This window comes from Cynara cardunculus, assembly GCF_001531365.2.
Source record: "Cynara cardunculus var. scolymus isolate 2C chromosome LG 3, CcrdV1, whole genome shotgun sequence".
In the NCBI taxonomy this organism is placed as follows: domain Eukaryota; kingdom Viridiplantae; phylum Streptophyta; class Magnoliopsida; order Asterales; family Asteraceae; genus Cynara; species Cynara cardunculus.
In genome coordinates this window covers 35,184,827-35,201,717 of record NC_037530.1, presented here as the reverse complement: position 1 = coordinate 35,201,717, position 16,891 = coordinate 35,184,827, and the positions used below count along the sequence as shown (strand labels likewise).

General features: G+C 34.1%; 2 protein-coding genes and 1 non-coding gene across 4 annotated transcripts; 2 read left to right on the top strand and 1 right to left on the bottom strand.

Annotated features, from left to right (window-relative positions):
• The first annotated feature begins 2,078 nt into the window (after positions 1 to 2,078).
• On the top strand, positions 2,079 to 6,985 carry LOC112509193 (protein ROOT INITIATION DEFECTIVE 3-like). The gene is made up of 8 exons (XM_025114048.1): positions 2,079 to 2,294; positions 3,563 to 3,676; positions 4,247 to 4,380; positions 4,474 to 4,618; positions 4,708 to 4,910; positions 5,027 to 5,148; positions 6,411 to 6,634; positions 6,746 to 6,985. The coding sequence occupies exons 1-8, from the start codon at positions 2,079 to 2,081 to the stop codon at positions 6,962 to 6,964; spliced, it is 1,377 nt and encodes a 458-aa protein (XP_024969816.1). The 3' UTR covers positions 6,965 to 6,985.
• LOC112509813 (probable inactive leucine-rich repeat receptor-like protein kinase At3g03770) lies at positions 6,811 to 10,690 on the bottom strand. 2 transcript variants are annotated; one of them, XM_025114984.1, is made up of 7 exons: positions 8,931 to 10,690; positions 8,548 to 8,681; positions 8,220 to 8,463; positions 7,895 to 8,103; positions 7,767 to 7,792; positions 7,574 to 7,685; positions 6,811 to 7,486 (listed from the first exon to the last, which is right to left on the bottom strand). In XM_025114984.1, the coding sequence occupies exons 1-7, from the start codon at positions 10,180 to 10,182 to the stop codon at positions 7,256 to 7,258; spliced, it is 2,208 nt and encodes a 735-aa protein (XP_024970752.1). In that variant the 5' UTR covers positions 10,183 to 10,690; the 3' UTR covers positions 6,811 to 7,255. The 2 variants fall into 2 exon arrangements, with proteins under 2 accessions (XP_024970752.1, XP_024970751.1); XM_025114983.1 differs by having other exon boundaries at positions 7,886 to 8,103; positions 8,931 to 10,688.
• Positions 10,691 to 15,933: 5,243 nt separating this feature from the next.
• On the top strand, positions 15,934 to 16,006 carry TRNAR-UCU. The gene has a single exon. It is a non-coding gene; the product is annotated as a tRNA-Arg (tRNA).
• Positions 16,007 to 16,891: the final 885 nt, after the last annotated feature.

Here is a 16,891-nt window from a genome sequence, read left to right as displayed (position 1 = left end):
AATAATTTTTTTCTAAATTTGTTTAACAAATCCAAATTTATAATATATATATATATATATATATATATATAATAATCGATTTGAAATTCTTTTAATCAACATATTAGATTATTTATTTATTTATTATCATCTTTTTGGTCATTGTACATGTTTATAAACTAGTTTTTGCCAAACATGCATCAACTAGCTTATCAATCATCAGTTAACTTACCAACTATCAACTATGAACAATGCAGATTATGAACACATCCCTTTGTTCTAAATGTCCATATTCGAACATGAGACATGATTTGTGTCATTCTCGTTATGCATACTCTTATCTTTCTTGATGTTTAAAGGAATTGAATAAATAATATATCTGATATGGCAAATCATCGGGGTTCAATCAAGGGAGAACTCGATTGTTTGTGATAACTGTGAGATTCAATCTCAACCACACATTATTATGATCAATGGTTATTATTAAACATATTAATTTTGGTAATTATTCATTAATTTTTAAATAATTTAAATTTACTGAAAATATATAGGGGTAAATGAGTCTTTTTAAAATCTATCTCCTCTCTCCCCCTCTCTCTCTCCGGCCAAGAATTTCTAACAGTAAAACACAAGACAAATATGATACACGCTGTGATATCCAATAATTTATAACAGTAAGACACAAAACCAGTTGTGATACACATTGTGATACCACTGTGATAACATTTTGAACATGTGTTGATAATGGATGTGATCTGAGTTTTAGGCCACACACAACCATAATGTGATACACGATTGTGGTACAATTTTGTAGAGATAATTAAGGAAACCGAATTCTTGACAATCAAGGAAACCGAATTTGATAACTATTAAATAAGAAAAAATAATTAAATTATAATTAATCATTTTACTAAAATGCCCTTTACCTATTAATTAAGGTAATACAATTAATATCATAAAATGATTGGCTCATATTGGACCTCACGGTTACCACAAACTAATTAGTTTTCATTTGATTAAGCCCCGCAAATCATCTATCAAAGAGCGTAGAGGCCCTACTAATTTCGTGTAGGAAGGACAACTATTATATCTGATAATGCAAGTCTCATCCCATGGTACTGTCACACACTCAAAGGCTATTATTTCACTTTATTACGATGTGATTAAGCTAGCATCATTATGTGTACTGTTAGAAAATAAGATAATAGGAGGAAAATACAGTAAAAACAATGATTAGGACGTGATTTATTATTGTCAATGTTATAAGTCCCCACTAAACAAGGTTGTTTGGGTTATGGTTCTTCGAACCTTGTCCTATCAAAACTGCACTGATACTCCCAAAAGTATAATTGGTTTTAAAGAATATTACACGCCTGATCATATACTTTACCATAGTAGACTTAGATCGTCAAATTAGATGACGTTATCATACTATGATCACATGAGAAACACTAAGGACACCCATATGACATCCTATCGAGTGTTCTCACAACAAGTGACTTCTGATGCACAAGTTTGTCATCTTGTACCCATATTTGGATTATATATCTTCATATGAATCCATGTATATATATATATTAGCATCACAAAATTACTTCAACCTTAGACATGATATAATATTTAACTAGAGACATTAAAATAGACTGTTTTATGGTTTTTGTCATATCAAATATAACACATAATGTTTTAAATAAAATATAAATATAATAATATCAAATTAATAATAAGGAGATTTTGAAGAAGTTAAACCTTGTAACTTATAACATGTGGATAAGTATTTTTTTTAAGAAAAAACGTGATCAAAATCATCGATGATAGTCACTTGGGGAAGAAGAAGATGGGAGGGGATGAGGTAGGAGTGCTGTCAACTTTGGTGTATATCATATGCATGAAAGATCGAATCCTCGTATTCCTAACCTTTCTCTAGATTTCAAGCATTCCGCCTTCTTACATTGACATGGCATATCACCATGGGCACGCAAACGAATGGGATCGCCATAATCACAGATGTCCCACCTTGCCCATTAACACCAAAATTATTCTTCCAAATCACCGCATTCAAATCGGTTTCATTGTGAGTGGAAGAGAGAGATAGAGAAATGAAAGAAGCATTGGTAGTGTGCGGGGGCAAGAATTTAGCGGTGGGGGTGACGATTTGGGACATGGAAACAGGGGATCATCTTCTTCATATACCCACATGTGCTTCACCGTTCCATGGACTCACTTGTTTGAGGCATCAGTACTTGGTTGCCTCTCAAATTCAACCCCGTGGCTCCGTCAGCGGCGGCGTTATCTTTACCTGGCCTTTCTCCAAGGTACCTTCCTACCTGATTGCTCCAACAATGCTAGATAGGGCGTTAGAAATTTTGGTTCCCCTAACTACATCATTTAGTTATACCGGAAACTAGCTCCATTTGATCTAGGGCATTTTTCTGATGTTCAGTTACGCATATATTTCGTTGGTTTTTAAGGCCTTCCATTTGGGGGTTTTAATCAATTTTCTCTTGAAATGCTTCATATATAGAATGCTGCATACTTGCTTTACTAATTTTAGGTATCGTGTACAAGATTGATGCTATCATGCGTGTGGAGTAGCTTTAACTTGAATACTTGATGATCATCAGTTTTATGATAGCGAAGTCTGTGGGCATGTGCTTATTATTCCAACATGACTAGTTGTAATTTGGTTCAGTAGTTTTTTGGTTGTAGTTTTGTCGAATGATCAATTACCCTTAATAAACCAAACCAAACGAACTTAGTAAATCTCACCTGAAGGAAAGACTTTGTTGGCGTATGAATTACCCATTGATCAGTTATTGATATGGTGCATTTTCAGTTACATCAATGAAGATATAGTCATCTGTACATTTTCTGTCTTTTGATCAACACTCAACAGGCATTAGATATTCAAGTCACTGACCCTACTGGGATTTACTAAGTTCGTTTGGTTTGACATTAGATTATTCAAGTGATGAATGGAGAATTATCTTCCTGTTTGCTTGTGTTGTGCACAACCCTACACATTTTACCAACAAAGATATCAAACAAGAATACAGGAGTGCTCTTGTCATATATTTGGTATGTCCAAGGAAATCTTTAACAGTAACATGAATTTTCTTGTAACTGCCATCCACAATAACGTAGAGGGCTGGAAGTTTTGAGTTACCTTTCATCTATTTGTCCTGTTAGTTTCATTTGCTGGTATATGGACTGAAAATGTTACAGGGTTTCATTTTAGTTGGTTCAAGAAGAAACAAAATTGGGATTTGTGGGGAATAGAGGAAAACAGTTTAAATGAATAGAATCTAAACCTTTGTAACAGTCTATATATCTCTTGTGAAGAATATTAGAGATTGGGATTTGTGGGGAATAGAGGAAAGCGGTTTAAATGAATAGAATCTAAACCTTTGTAACAGTCTATATACCTCTTGTTAAGAATATTAGAGGATGTGACTGTAGGAGCTCCTTCACTAAATGTCAATCTGGGCACCGTTTTAGATTTCTCATTGTTCTTATTGTGCGAGCTTGCTTTAATATGAAAGCAAAGCGAATGCTTACTTTGATTCCCGGTACATAACTTCAGCCTCGTGCACCTTTACGAAGCTATCCACTTGAAGCCATTGGGCCGCTTTCCAGCTCAAAAGATGGCATATATTTAGCCGGTGGAGCCACTTCTGGAAATGTCTATGTTTGGGAGGTAAATGATCTCTTCTAGTACACAATTTTTTTTTTCAAATTCTTTACTATTTTACAGGCTTCCAAGATCATCTTAGGATCACAATCACACACAAAGATAGTTGCAGGAAATGAAAAAAATCAAAGCATAGGATTTATTTTGTTCAACAATTTGCCTGCATCAATAGTTTTTGCTATGATTTTTTTTGTAGATCTCATGAATAGCACATACAAAAAAGAAGAATAACACCATTTATAAGAGAAATTTACAAAGAAAATGGACAATACAAAAAGATGTTATGCCGAGGGTGTGCAGTTTCAGGCTTTCAGTACCTTGATTACATTTTTCCTGTACTTGCCTCTATTTGTATCGTTATTTCTTACTTATATCCAACTTTTCAAAGTTCAGCAAACATGTTTGTTCTTTCTTCCACACACTCACAAGCAGGTAGAGGTGGAGGTCAAGTCTGCCTGCATCTTACCCTCCTGAAACCCCACCTCCGGGCTCCGGGTGGGATATAATGGGATCATTTGGTTTATTGAACGTTGTCACAACCCCAAATGTCATCTTGTTGATTATATTTTTCATCAGGTAATAAATGGGAAACTGCTCAAGACTTGGCATGCACATAACTCGCCATTAACTTGTTTGGCATTTTCTGATGATGCTTCTCTTCTGATATCTGGTTCTGAAGATGGAATGATAGTTGTCTGGCCAATGATAAGGTAGCAATCTCTATGGTTTCCTTCATTTATTAGTTTTGAGCAGCCAATTGAAAACAAATATAAAATCCTCCAAGTTATCTAATTTTGTGACAGATTACTGGATGAGACAGACTCAGGATCCTCTCATACATCACTAAGCGTTTCAACTGACCATGAATCCTTTATAACTGGACTCTTACCGTCCTCAAATGCCTCTCACTCGGTTTTTGTATCGAGCTCTCTTGATGGCACATGCAAGGTTATTTAAGTATTGTGGTTGATTTATGGGATTATGGTACCTATATTTCATATCTTAAAATGTTTCTAAATTATACTTGTTTACAATAGGTATGGGACCTCGTAAAGGGGACTCTTTTGCAAACTTGCTCTTTTCCGCAACCAATAACTGCGTCGGTCCTTGACCCTGCAGAGAGATTTCTGTTCTCTGGAAGTGCAGATGGAAGGATATTCATGAGCCCGTTTGATGTTGGATTGATGAAGGAACCTGCTATGCATTCGAAGGATAAAAAAGTTGAATTGAATGGACACAAGTACGTTAATGCTTGTTAACTATATACATTGATGTTTGTGAACAACTTTTTGTAGACAGTTGATGTTGTAAACAATAACCCGCAAACTTAAGAATTTGATGCACTGGAAATTGTAGGGAATCCATTACGGCATTGACCTTCAGTAGATCCGGCCTTATTTCTGCCTCGGAGGATTTTACTGCCTGCTTGTGGGATGTTGTCAAAGGTGTGATCATTCGAAGATTTAACCATCGAAAGGGTATCAACTGTTCCTTTTCTAGCTTGCTAATGATTGTATATGGCATAGGAAAATTACTACTCCATGTGACCAATGAAAGCGCAACGCTTTCCTTTTTGGGGAAGTTTTCCTGTTAATATAACCTATTTGCACATTTATGATCGTTAAAAGGAATTTTATGGCACTGTTTTGGTATACAAGACTCCTTTTTTATCTTCATTGAAGGGTATTTTGGACATTCTACAAATAGTCGAACAATTTTTCTCAATCCATATAACAAGTAGAACATTGTATTTTCCATCTGATAGAAGGAATATGTCAAGGATACACCAATGAAAAAAGTTCATCAAGGTCGATGACCATGTAAAAGGATGATTTTTTGACCCTGGCTATCTAATAACAATGTTGGATGTGATGAAAATTTATGTTACAATGAAATACTGTACAAAATACAACTGACCAACTATTTTATTTGTCTACTACAAATTTTATTTCTCTTGATCAGATTCTTGTTCTAAATTATTGTTCTTATATTTAGTAATCAGTCTCTACCCTACCCTCTTACCCCATCAGGATGATCCTTCTCCCACTGCAACAGAAAACTATGTCAAACTTGGTCGCAGGAAACCAATAATTCTTCATATTCCTTCAAGGTGGAGAGGGTCATCAGGCCCAACTCCATTATTGGTTTATGAATAATCCACAATTTGAATTTCCATTGGTAATCATGGAGGATGGGGAAGTAGGACAGGGGGTGGAGCTTAGGGGGAAGGAGGGCCATACATTAGAGAGAAAACAAACATAATTTTGATAATTACTAGCATATATGCCATGTTATTTTAGTCATTGTTTCTTCTATCTTTTTAGTCACGCTCTTGCACAACCTGAGGGTCTTCACGGAAAAAATTGCTACTAGTCTTTTGGGGATATTTAGCTGAATTAGTTTTTCAAAAACTGAATTTAAGAATCTAACCCTCTATTGTATTTCTAAGTTTTTACGGGAGCAGACTGTTTTGAACAAGGGCTACATCAACGTTGTTGACCTAATCTTTTTTTTAAAAGATCATGGTCCTAATTGAAAACTAATTTAAGGTCATTTATCCAAATGACTCTTATTCTTTTGGGGTAGAGGACAGGTTTGCGTACCCCCACCCTTAAGATCCTACTTTCAGTGGGATACTTGTGCCTATTTTGGTTTGGTTTGGTACTATGCCATGTTATTAAAAATCTTGAAACAGGATATACTCGAGCTCATGCTTGTGAATATTATAATCTATATGCAGGTTTTATTACCAATCTGGTTGTGATCCCGTACTCCTCGTTGCTTCCCTCGAGGAATCATCAACGAAAATCTACTCATTTGCCTGTATCATTGCTGAAGAAATGTTCTTGGCAGGATGATCCATCAAAAGGAACTGTTACCCTTCTACCATCACCTGGAGAACAACAAATCACCCATCAATATCAAAGTGCTAATTTGCTCAACCAGCAAATTCTTGATTTGGAGGTCCATTCTGACCCTCTTTGTGTGATCACATAAAATTCCCATGTTTGCTTTCTTATAAAGGTTTCCAAGTTGAACCTATTTGTCTTCCCATTGAATTGTGTTGTTTTGAAGTTGTTAACAGCAACCATGTTATTGCGATTTGAGCAGGTGGGAAGGACACCTGAAGCCATACAGTTGAAAGTCGAAACAAACATTGAGAGTAGATTGTTGATTAGTAACATGACAAAGCATGTGATGGAGATGAACAATCACTTACAATCACGCTTGCTCGATTTAACTCGGCATCGAATTTCACAACATGAAACTGAGGCAGAAAGAAACAAGCTCTAGACATCATATTACAAAGACCTAAACTCTCCATTTCTAACAAATTATTACAAATAGAAAAGTTACTAATATATTATATACAATTACATTATATAGCTTCATAGAGTGTACATTATTACTACATTAAAAGGTCCAAAAATGGACTGGTCTTTGTTCATTCATTCATTGCTTGAGAAGTGAGACACCTGATAAAGAAACATAAGCACAAGCTTCAGCAATGGCATATTTATTATTTGCTTATTTCTTCCCCATGGTGACAATCTTCAAGATATTATCTATACATTTACTGCAACATCAACACCCCATGAACAAAACTGCTTCAGCAGGCCGATGGGCACCGGCTTGCACTTGAGCAGCATATTGCAGGTGCCAAAGCACATCTTCAAAAGATGGCCGATCCCATGAATCACCACAAAAACATTTCTTGGTTATGGAGATGATAACCGACAGTGATTCCTGCGAGCAAGAAGCAAGTACAACGGGGTCCACTACTTTCTTTCGTTCTTCTTCAGTTTCAAACGAAGCCTGCAGTATCCGAAGGAGGGTAGGCAAGTTATTTCTGAAACTCATTTTCTTGATTATATCTGTTTTAGTTCAATGTAAAGAAAGTACCATCTCGTTTGTCAGAAATTCATCTTTCCTGGATGCAGCGGAAGGCCCGACAAGGGTCTCGAGTAGAATGAATCCGAAACTATAGACATCGTCCTCCAAGTTCTTCATTTGCCTGCAAACGTAGGTATGTCGTTCTTCAAGGTTCATGAAGAGGTAAAAGGAAGTAACTGTTTTTCCAAGAAAAATAGCTTACCATGATTCGGCGCCTTCACCATTTGCCTGCAAATAGAAAATGATAAAAAAAAAGTCAGATCTTGCGGTTGCATGAAAAAACAAAAGCTATACGGAACCATTTCCCTGTTTGCGTGCTACCTTACATACATCTTGTTTGATGTCTTCTGCTATAATAGAAAGCCCATAGTCACTCAGTTTCGCCATCCCATCTTCGTTTAACAAAATGTTGTTTGCTTTCAGTCGATTGTTAAAGAAACCAGGAATGAGTCCAGTGTGAAGAAAATGCACAGCCTTGGCCACACCAGTTAAAACTCTCAATCTGTCCTCCCATTTAAGAACATTTTCGGGATCATTCCCTGCATAAACCAATTAAACTTCAATCACCCATCTCAAAAGTTGCATATCCTGGACCAATTTCGCATCCTTTTAAAGTTAAAAATTCTCGAACTTTGCTCACTTTGCCAATACTTACCAGCAAGAAGCGAGCGGTAATTCCCATTATGCACATATTCATACACAAGGTATACTTTGTTTGAATCACTGTCATCTGTCCCTTCACTGCTAATGCAGTGTCCCAACAGGCAAACTAAATGAGGGTGCCGAAGCCTTGCAAACAAATCCAGCCTCAATTTAAGGTTTCTGATTGTGAACTTTTTAGACACAGCCAAATGCCTTATCGCTATGATCGTCCCATTGCCTAGCTTCCCTTTGTAGATCTAGATAAAAAAAAAAGTTAGGAAGGAATATAATCAGGGATCTTCCCTGTCAATAATGTGTACATTATGCTTTTAGATTGGTACCTTGCCACTTGAACCTTCCCCTATTAGGGTAGATCTATGAAAGTTGTTAGTAGCTTCCTTCAACTCTTCAAAAGAAAACACTCTGTGCACTGGGAGTCCTTCTGTACCCAACTTTGCAGCCTCAGAAAGAAACCCTGGTTCAGAAAATTAATGAATAAAGATATTATATATCATGATTATAGAGATATTCACCATAGTTGTAGCCACAGGGGACATCAAAAGATCAAACTTGACTAGTTTAACACTCTATTAATGGTTAGATCACATAAAAGACTTTGATAACAACACAAATAATTCTAGGGAGCCTAAAAAATGTTACCAAATGGTTATTTCTAGATATATGCTCAGTGTGTATCCAGGATCATGTTTGTGAAGGAACTTACTTGCATTACTTAAGAGGCCAGATGGGTAGCCTGTAACAGAGTAATCCTGCACTGGTTTATGCAGCAATTTCTGTTCTGATACAACTCCACGGAAAAGCTTTCTACAAAGAACCACAAACCCAGATACCAAAAGCACCAGAACTACAACACTCCCTACAATTGTTCCTACAATTATTCCTGAATTCCTTCTTTTTCCTGAATCTTTGAAATCTTTTGTGTCTACTTCGACCCCTCGAGCTTCTTCTACACAATAATTCGCCGGATGCTGGTGCTTCACATCACTCATTAGGCAATTCCCATCATACTTAACAGTTCTGTTGTTCAAATCATTGCTTAAACAGGATGGCAAAGAGCCAGTAAACCGGTTTAATGAAATATCAACAGCTGCGAGTCTGTTGCCACATTCTAAGTGAGTTGGTAGTGACCCAGTCAACGTATTTGATGTTAGATTGAGGTAAGTAATGTATGGCAATGAGAAGAGTGAAGCTGGAGGGACTCCAGATAGGGAATTGAATGAAAGATCAAGTTCTTGAAGGTGACTCAATTGACTATATTTTACTGGAATTTGACCAGAGAATGAATTCTTGCTGAGATATAGAATGATCAAACTGTTGGGCAGATTTGGTAGATCTGGTAATTGACCAGAGAAACCATTTCCCCTCATGCTCAGACTGGTCAAACTTGACAATAAGTCAACCCCATCAGGGAAACTACCATTCAAGAAATTCCCATCAAGATTCACACTTTGAAGACTCACCATCCTTGAAAACGTTGGAGGAATTGAACCAAACAAGAAATTATCACTTAAGTCAATATACTCAAGTGTATATAGTCTTTGAATTTTATCAGGGAGTGGGCCCCAGATTCCTAAAGAAACCAAACTGAGAACCTTCAAGCTTGTTAATCTTGATAGGGTGGCAATCAAAGAGTCCATCGAGAAATTTTGAGATAGGGTCTGTGAAGCAACTGGAAACCCATGAAAGTTTGAACTAACCTTATTTGGCTGTTGATACCCCATTATTTTGAGTTCTGAAACATAGTTGTTTTCACAAGTGACATTGACTTGTGGTGATGATAAGTAGCAGAAATCATCGGTTGTGTTGAACCAAATATCCAATTGTTTTGGGTACTCCAGTTGTTTTCTTAGTTGAAGCAGCACTTGTTTTTGTGATGGCTGAATTGCAGTTGTACCCAGAAAGAAGAATCTCCATGAAAGACTCAAGAAAAGCAGATAAACAGTGGAAACCGCCATTGAAATGCTTCTTCGAGAACAAGGTTAGTTCAACAGAGAGTTTGAATTCACATAAATTTAAGTTTCTTGAATCAAGATAGACATAAAGAAGAACACAAAAACAGAATCTTTAACAACCAGAAGTCAAGATTCAGACCTTTTGATATAGAAAACAGACAACTGTTCTCCCCTGTTTTATATGAAATCAAGATTTGAATTTCACATAAAATGGGAGGAATCAAAGGAGGAGGTAGAAAACAAAGATGAAACCAAACGTGGGTAGTTGAAAATCAATATGAGTCTGTAAGAAAGTCTCAGAAATTTGAAGTTCCAATGCATTCCACATGGGATTTTGCCGCCATTAAAGAGGACAGACAGAGATCAAGAAATAAAAGAGGTGGGATTCTCAGGGTTTGATTCCTCTTCCTATCTTTCTCTTTGTTTCACACTCTCAATGCAAAGTCTCAGATATAAACATGAATTGCAGAACCCAATTATATGTTCCAAATCAAACTTCATTCAGTAATCATTTAGACTTGTAAATCATGCAGAACAGATAGTACATTTAGACTGTATCTTAAGATGGGTGGACAGGTAGCCATACAGTCCACGTGGCCCACCTTGCAGTCGGTGTATATTTTAGTCATCAGTATGGGAGTAATAATGATTCTTGTACAAATGTGAAAAGAATTTGGATGTGTATAACAGGTAGAAAAAATCTTTACTGGTTTTAATCATGGGATTTAAATTTTTTGCCAGTTAAAATGTATTTTTTATTCTTATCTCTTAATTATCATTTTTTATGTCTGATTCATTTAGACGTTTTGTAATTCAGATTGTTTGTTTTTTATTACAGAATCTATTATCATTTAATATGAGCTGAATAAATAAGAGGTAAACTAAGATCTTAATTCTTTTTATTTCTATTTTTCTTTGATTCTTTTAGACTATTGTTTCTTTCTTCACCAGGTACGTCACCGTCCTTTCATCACTCATGTAAAATGTATGCCCTCACCTTCTCTCTCTCTCTCTCTCTCTCTCTCTCTCTCTCTATATATATATATATATATATATATAATTTTTGTACGTATAGGTTAACTTAGGAGATTAATGTGAAACAAGAACTTCTATCGACGTTCTATCCTCTATCAAATGTATCGATTTTCCGCAAACAAACTCACCAACGGCATTTCCGATAGCATCGAAAGTCTGAAAGGTATCTAAGAGGTTCTTATTGTGTTTCATCCGGTAAGCAATTGTTGAGATGAATTTCAGCAATGAAAATTTTATGAAAATCAAGAAAATTTTACAAAATGTTTGTACCAGATTTTGCAAAAAACAAACTATTGATTAAGATATCAAACTTCAAATGTTTGTCAATTTACAAAAAAACAAACAGTCTTATTAATTCAAATTTCAGACTTCAGCACCACTTCTTATTAATCAAAAGTGAAATAGAACTTCAAGACTTATGCACCTCTTAAAAAACAAACGTCATTAAAGACTCGTACTTAACACTAAATGGTAACTTTTAGGACTAAATCAACTAGTTTTAATTGCTATCAAAATAATTGAAGCAATAATGATTCTTGTAGAAGGGTGATTTTGGTGTTGTATGGCATTAAAGAATGGCTGGCTACCTTGATGATGGTCAAGATTTTCAAAGGGCAAAAAGGGTATTTGTGATTGTTATTGATTACTAGAAGAGCATGTAAAAGGACAGGCTGTCATTATTTATTGACAATATGAAAATGGGGAAATTCCAAGTTGCCCATGCCATCCCATATGCATGCTTAGTTTGGAAATATTTATTTGGACATTTGGCAAACTTCAAGAATCAATGCATTCAAAATTCAAATTCTAACCATTTTTTTCCCATATATTATTCTCTTATTACTAAAATAATAATAAAAATATCTAATTTTAACAATTTATATTATTTTATTAATGTGAATATTAAGTAAAACCTACTATGAACGAATATCAAGTCAGGTGGAGTTTATTAAAAGGCTGTTTGGTGGTTGCTGAATGGTTTGATGCAAAATAATTAGATGGTTAAAATGATTAATAGGCTCTTATGATATAGTGTAAAATGAAATATAATTGTTTGATAATTGTTTATAATAAAATTAGAGTGTTGAGTGGTTAAGTGAGACCTAGATGCAAAATCATTCAGAGAATTTTAGAGCCATTAAGCGACAATTTTTTTTGCTAAACAAGATTTACCTCTTAACGGTTCAAAGACTGTTTCTTAATGGAACTATTAAACCATTAAAACATGTATAACAACATTGTTCTGCAAAAAGATGACATCACCATTTGAACGGATCCTACCCATACCACTCCCATAGCTATCATGTATGATGTAAATTATGTCTCTCGGTGACTTGTGACGTCTAAAGTCAAAAATCACACCTCACATTCATTCTGCAAGAATTTCTATATTTTTATCTGTTAAATTGAAACCAGATGAACTAAAATAACGTTGTTGACAAACTCTTGTTATTTTCTTTTACTGTTTAGTCAATTACAGTTTCATAAATTATTCGTACAGATGGAATTTGTATGTCAGCCTTTTTATATAAACTTCTACACTGTTCGAATTTAATTTTTACCATTAAAAAACATTATTATACCATATAAAACCCAATACCATGATAATAAATGCAACAAAAATTGAGAGGGTTAAAGTGGAAAATAAAATAAAATAAAATAAAATAAAGAAAAAGGTTTTAATGCAAAATATTTATTTTTATTTAGTACAAAATATTAAAGAGGTAGGACCCACCATGATGCCACTGCCCAGATATCCTTTTCAAACTAATTTGGCATCATTAATAAATTGGATTTATTTGTTACATTAAAAATTAATAAAAATAATTAAATCGTTTATCCAAATTACGAGTCCAAACTGATTGTGACTTGTGACCACGGTTAGCCGGCTATACCTTTTAAAACTAGAATCATACTTGTAGGATGCAGCGAAATAATTTTGATTTTAATGTTTTATTTTATTGGGTCAGTTTATTACTTTGGGTTTTCGAGTATTATAAATGGTATCAGAATCGATCCTTATACTATCGGGATGGTGGGACAAACCTCATCAGGTACGATGAGTCCTAGAGAGAGGGTGTTTGTAACATCTTAGGCGAATCTCACATTGCCGATGAAAATGAGGAAGATTTTGGATAGGCATGACGAGGACGTCAGTAGTTTAAGTGGGAAAGTTTGTAACAACTCGTCTCACATGGATATAAGATGAAAATTGTTAGCTTCTTATAAGTCTTAAGTAGTGAACTACGAATAACTTTCACCATGGTTTTAAGTTGGATTCGAATTTATTTGGTCAATCCGTTGTTTTGGGCTTTGGGGTGTTACAAAAACCATTAACAACCCCCTAGTTGAATAGGTGTCAGGTTGTGACGAAATCACAAAATTGTGAGTTAGTCAGTCTGACAAAAGGTTGATATAAAATAAAATTATCAAATTTACGGTATGTTTTTATATATAATTCGAATACTGATTTTTACTATTTTTACAACCACGTAAATGCATGTTACAAGCGGATATTGTGTTATCTATTTAGTAGACAACATTCAAGAATGACATTCGAATTTAAAACATCTATATTGTTTTTACAGAACGACGATCTTAATTGAATTCTATTATTATCAATAATCATGAAACCATAAAACAATTTTGGTTATAATACTCTTAAACAGTGGTGAATTCATGATTTTTATCTAAAAGGGACACCTTTAAGGTAGATTAAAGGCCTGCAAAGTCTCTACTCCTTCCCCTTATATAGGAAGCCCGTTGGAAGATTCTTTGCCACATGGTTCGTCCGATGCGTTTTTAGTCTAATTGCACCGTTTCAAGGGATTTTAAAAGTTTTCTTGTTGATTTCAAGGGATTTTTTTAGTGTTTTTGTCGATTCAGAAAGACGGTTTTTTGATTGATTTCAAGATACCCTTTTGATTTTTTAGTTGATTTGAAGGTACTTTTTTTGGTTGGTGAGTGTACAAGCGGGAAATTACTGGGGGAACTATAGTAGAACGTTAAAAAAATGTTTTAACCTACATAAAAGAGAATTCCCTTTATGGGGTACATATCGCCACCTTTTGAATACTGCATCCGCCTGTGCTCCTAAAACCCGTACATATACATGAACACTCTTAACACTAATACCTGTCGTTTGAGTCTATGACTAGTTCTAAACCCTGAAATCATACACAAGCTATAGTGATCCTCTCGATAGTCATCAACGGTGAATCTCAATTTCTTTAACCTACGTGACACAAAATAATAACTATAATATAAATTAAAATATAAAAAAAGTGTTTATAACTAACAAACACAATACAAAACACAAAGAAACCAGTTTCAATCTGAACGTCTTATAATTACGTTATTGTGTTACACCGCTGTTAACCACTAAACTCGAATTTAAGCTTCAATATATTATTATACCCTCTCAAATTGTCGATGAGCATGCCCAATGGTAGCACACAAACAGATTATAACAATAACACCATTAAGAATCATAAAAGATCTACACTATTAAAGACGATATCAATAATGGCACCGGCCACACCCTTCATAGTCATCAAGTTACTTTATTTTAAGGGCAAATAGATCGATACCCGAAAATAAATATATGCAGAAATTTATCAGAATAATTTTCCTAACGACAACTCTCTTTACCAAAATTCTAAATTTGTATTTGTTTAGATATGTCAAGTGGGTCATACAAAATGTATCTAAATAACAAGGATTTCATACCAAAAGGCCTTTTGCCTAACGGTAGGGGTGCTTATGGGTTGGGTTGATCGGGTTGAGGGCATTTGAATAACCCAACCCAATGCTTGCGGTTTGGAAAAATCTTAACCCAAACCAAAGTGCAACCCAACCCATACGGGTTGGTCGGGTTGATACTTTGGTATATTAAAATATTCTTCTAACCTTGAATATGTTATTTCTCTACTCATAACTTCTTTTTCATCATCAACCATTTGATACAACTTATTCATATTTCTTATGTATATCACATTCAGTTAATTTTCTCAATTTACATATATATGTTCACAGTTACTGAAAGAGTTATATAAATATATGAATAAATTGAAAATATGTGTATATGAAAAGCATACATGATAGTGTAATTGTCTAATGTATATATTAATAGAAATTCAACAATCGTATTAAATCCAATAAATAAAGGATATCGGGTTCATCGGGTTGGCTTGGGTTCAAATAATAGTAACCCAATATCAACCAAATACCTACGGTTTGACAATTTTACAACTTAATTAGACATCGGGTTACTTCGGGTTGGGTTATTTCGCGCTAAGTTGGGTTGGGTTGATCGGGTTGGTCGGGTCTTTGAGCACCCCTACCTAACGGTATCATAGTCTTTGGCCTCTTAGAATGTCAGGGGTTCAAACATCACCAAAGGTAAGAAGGATGTGTGAATTTATTTGTTACATTTTCCGTATATAAATATTATATACTTAAAAAAAACAAGGATTTCAGATGTAGAATCCCTTTAAAGTCTGAACACGTTAGAAAAAAAATATAAAATAACATGATAACGACAAAATCGTATTATTAGGTTTGTGAAACAAATGCGGTTTTGATGATTATGGAATAGAAAAAAAAGTATGTACTTTGTTTTTTCCTTTTTCAAAAGATAAGCACAATAAATTTGCACAAAATGGATCCTATGTTGGGATGTTTGATTATATGATATTGTGTTGAAAGTAAGACATCGAAGCGCCCGTGGCCTAATGGATAAGGCGTCTGACTTCTAATCAGGCGATTGTGGGTTCGAGTCCCACCGGGCGTGATTTTATTTTAATAGTATATTATGTTTTTTGTTATTGTGGTTTTAAAATTTCGGTTTTTTATTTGTATTTATTTTATATTATATTATAAAATATTTGACAAAAACTCTTAAAAATCATTTTTATGCATGAAATACTGGTTATTGATACATATTATTTAAAATTTAAGGTTACAAGTAAATTATACGTAAGTACAACTTATTAAATCTTCATGTAACTAACTGTAGATAAACATAATTAAATAAAAGATAAATATTTCATTTTCAATATAAAAAATCTAAAATGTAATTAAGATAGTCGTTAACTTCTAACAGATGACTTAATTATTATCTTTATAAAAAATTATATTATTAAAACAATTTTTTTTTTAAATAATTAAAGAAATACACAAAAAAAGGGAATTTTAAATAGTTAGTTTGGTATTAATATCAATATATTTTTTTTTATCATATCTTCATATTTATATTTTATTTAAAAATGAAAACATTACGCTTTCTCAAAATCACATAAAATCGTATTATAGCATCGACTGAGACAAAGAAAAAACAAAACATTAAAATCGAGATGTCTCTTTCTACATTGTGCGAGTATCCTTCTAGTGGTTTTTAATTCATTCATATTTTCGTCCTTGGGTCAAAAACACTACTTTTTTAAATATGAAGCACTAAAATAGAAACGAGTCTTAAATCATAAGAACGAAAAATAATAATAAATTTTAGGGCAAATTGCATGAAAAAGTAACATACTTTAACTTGATTCTTGTTTTTTGTAACGTACTTTCAAAACTTACATTTTGATACTTAATAAACCCCAATACATAAAAAAAAAAACTAATTTTAGATTAAGATATTCATGTCAACAAATAATACTGAGTTAGATACCACATC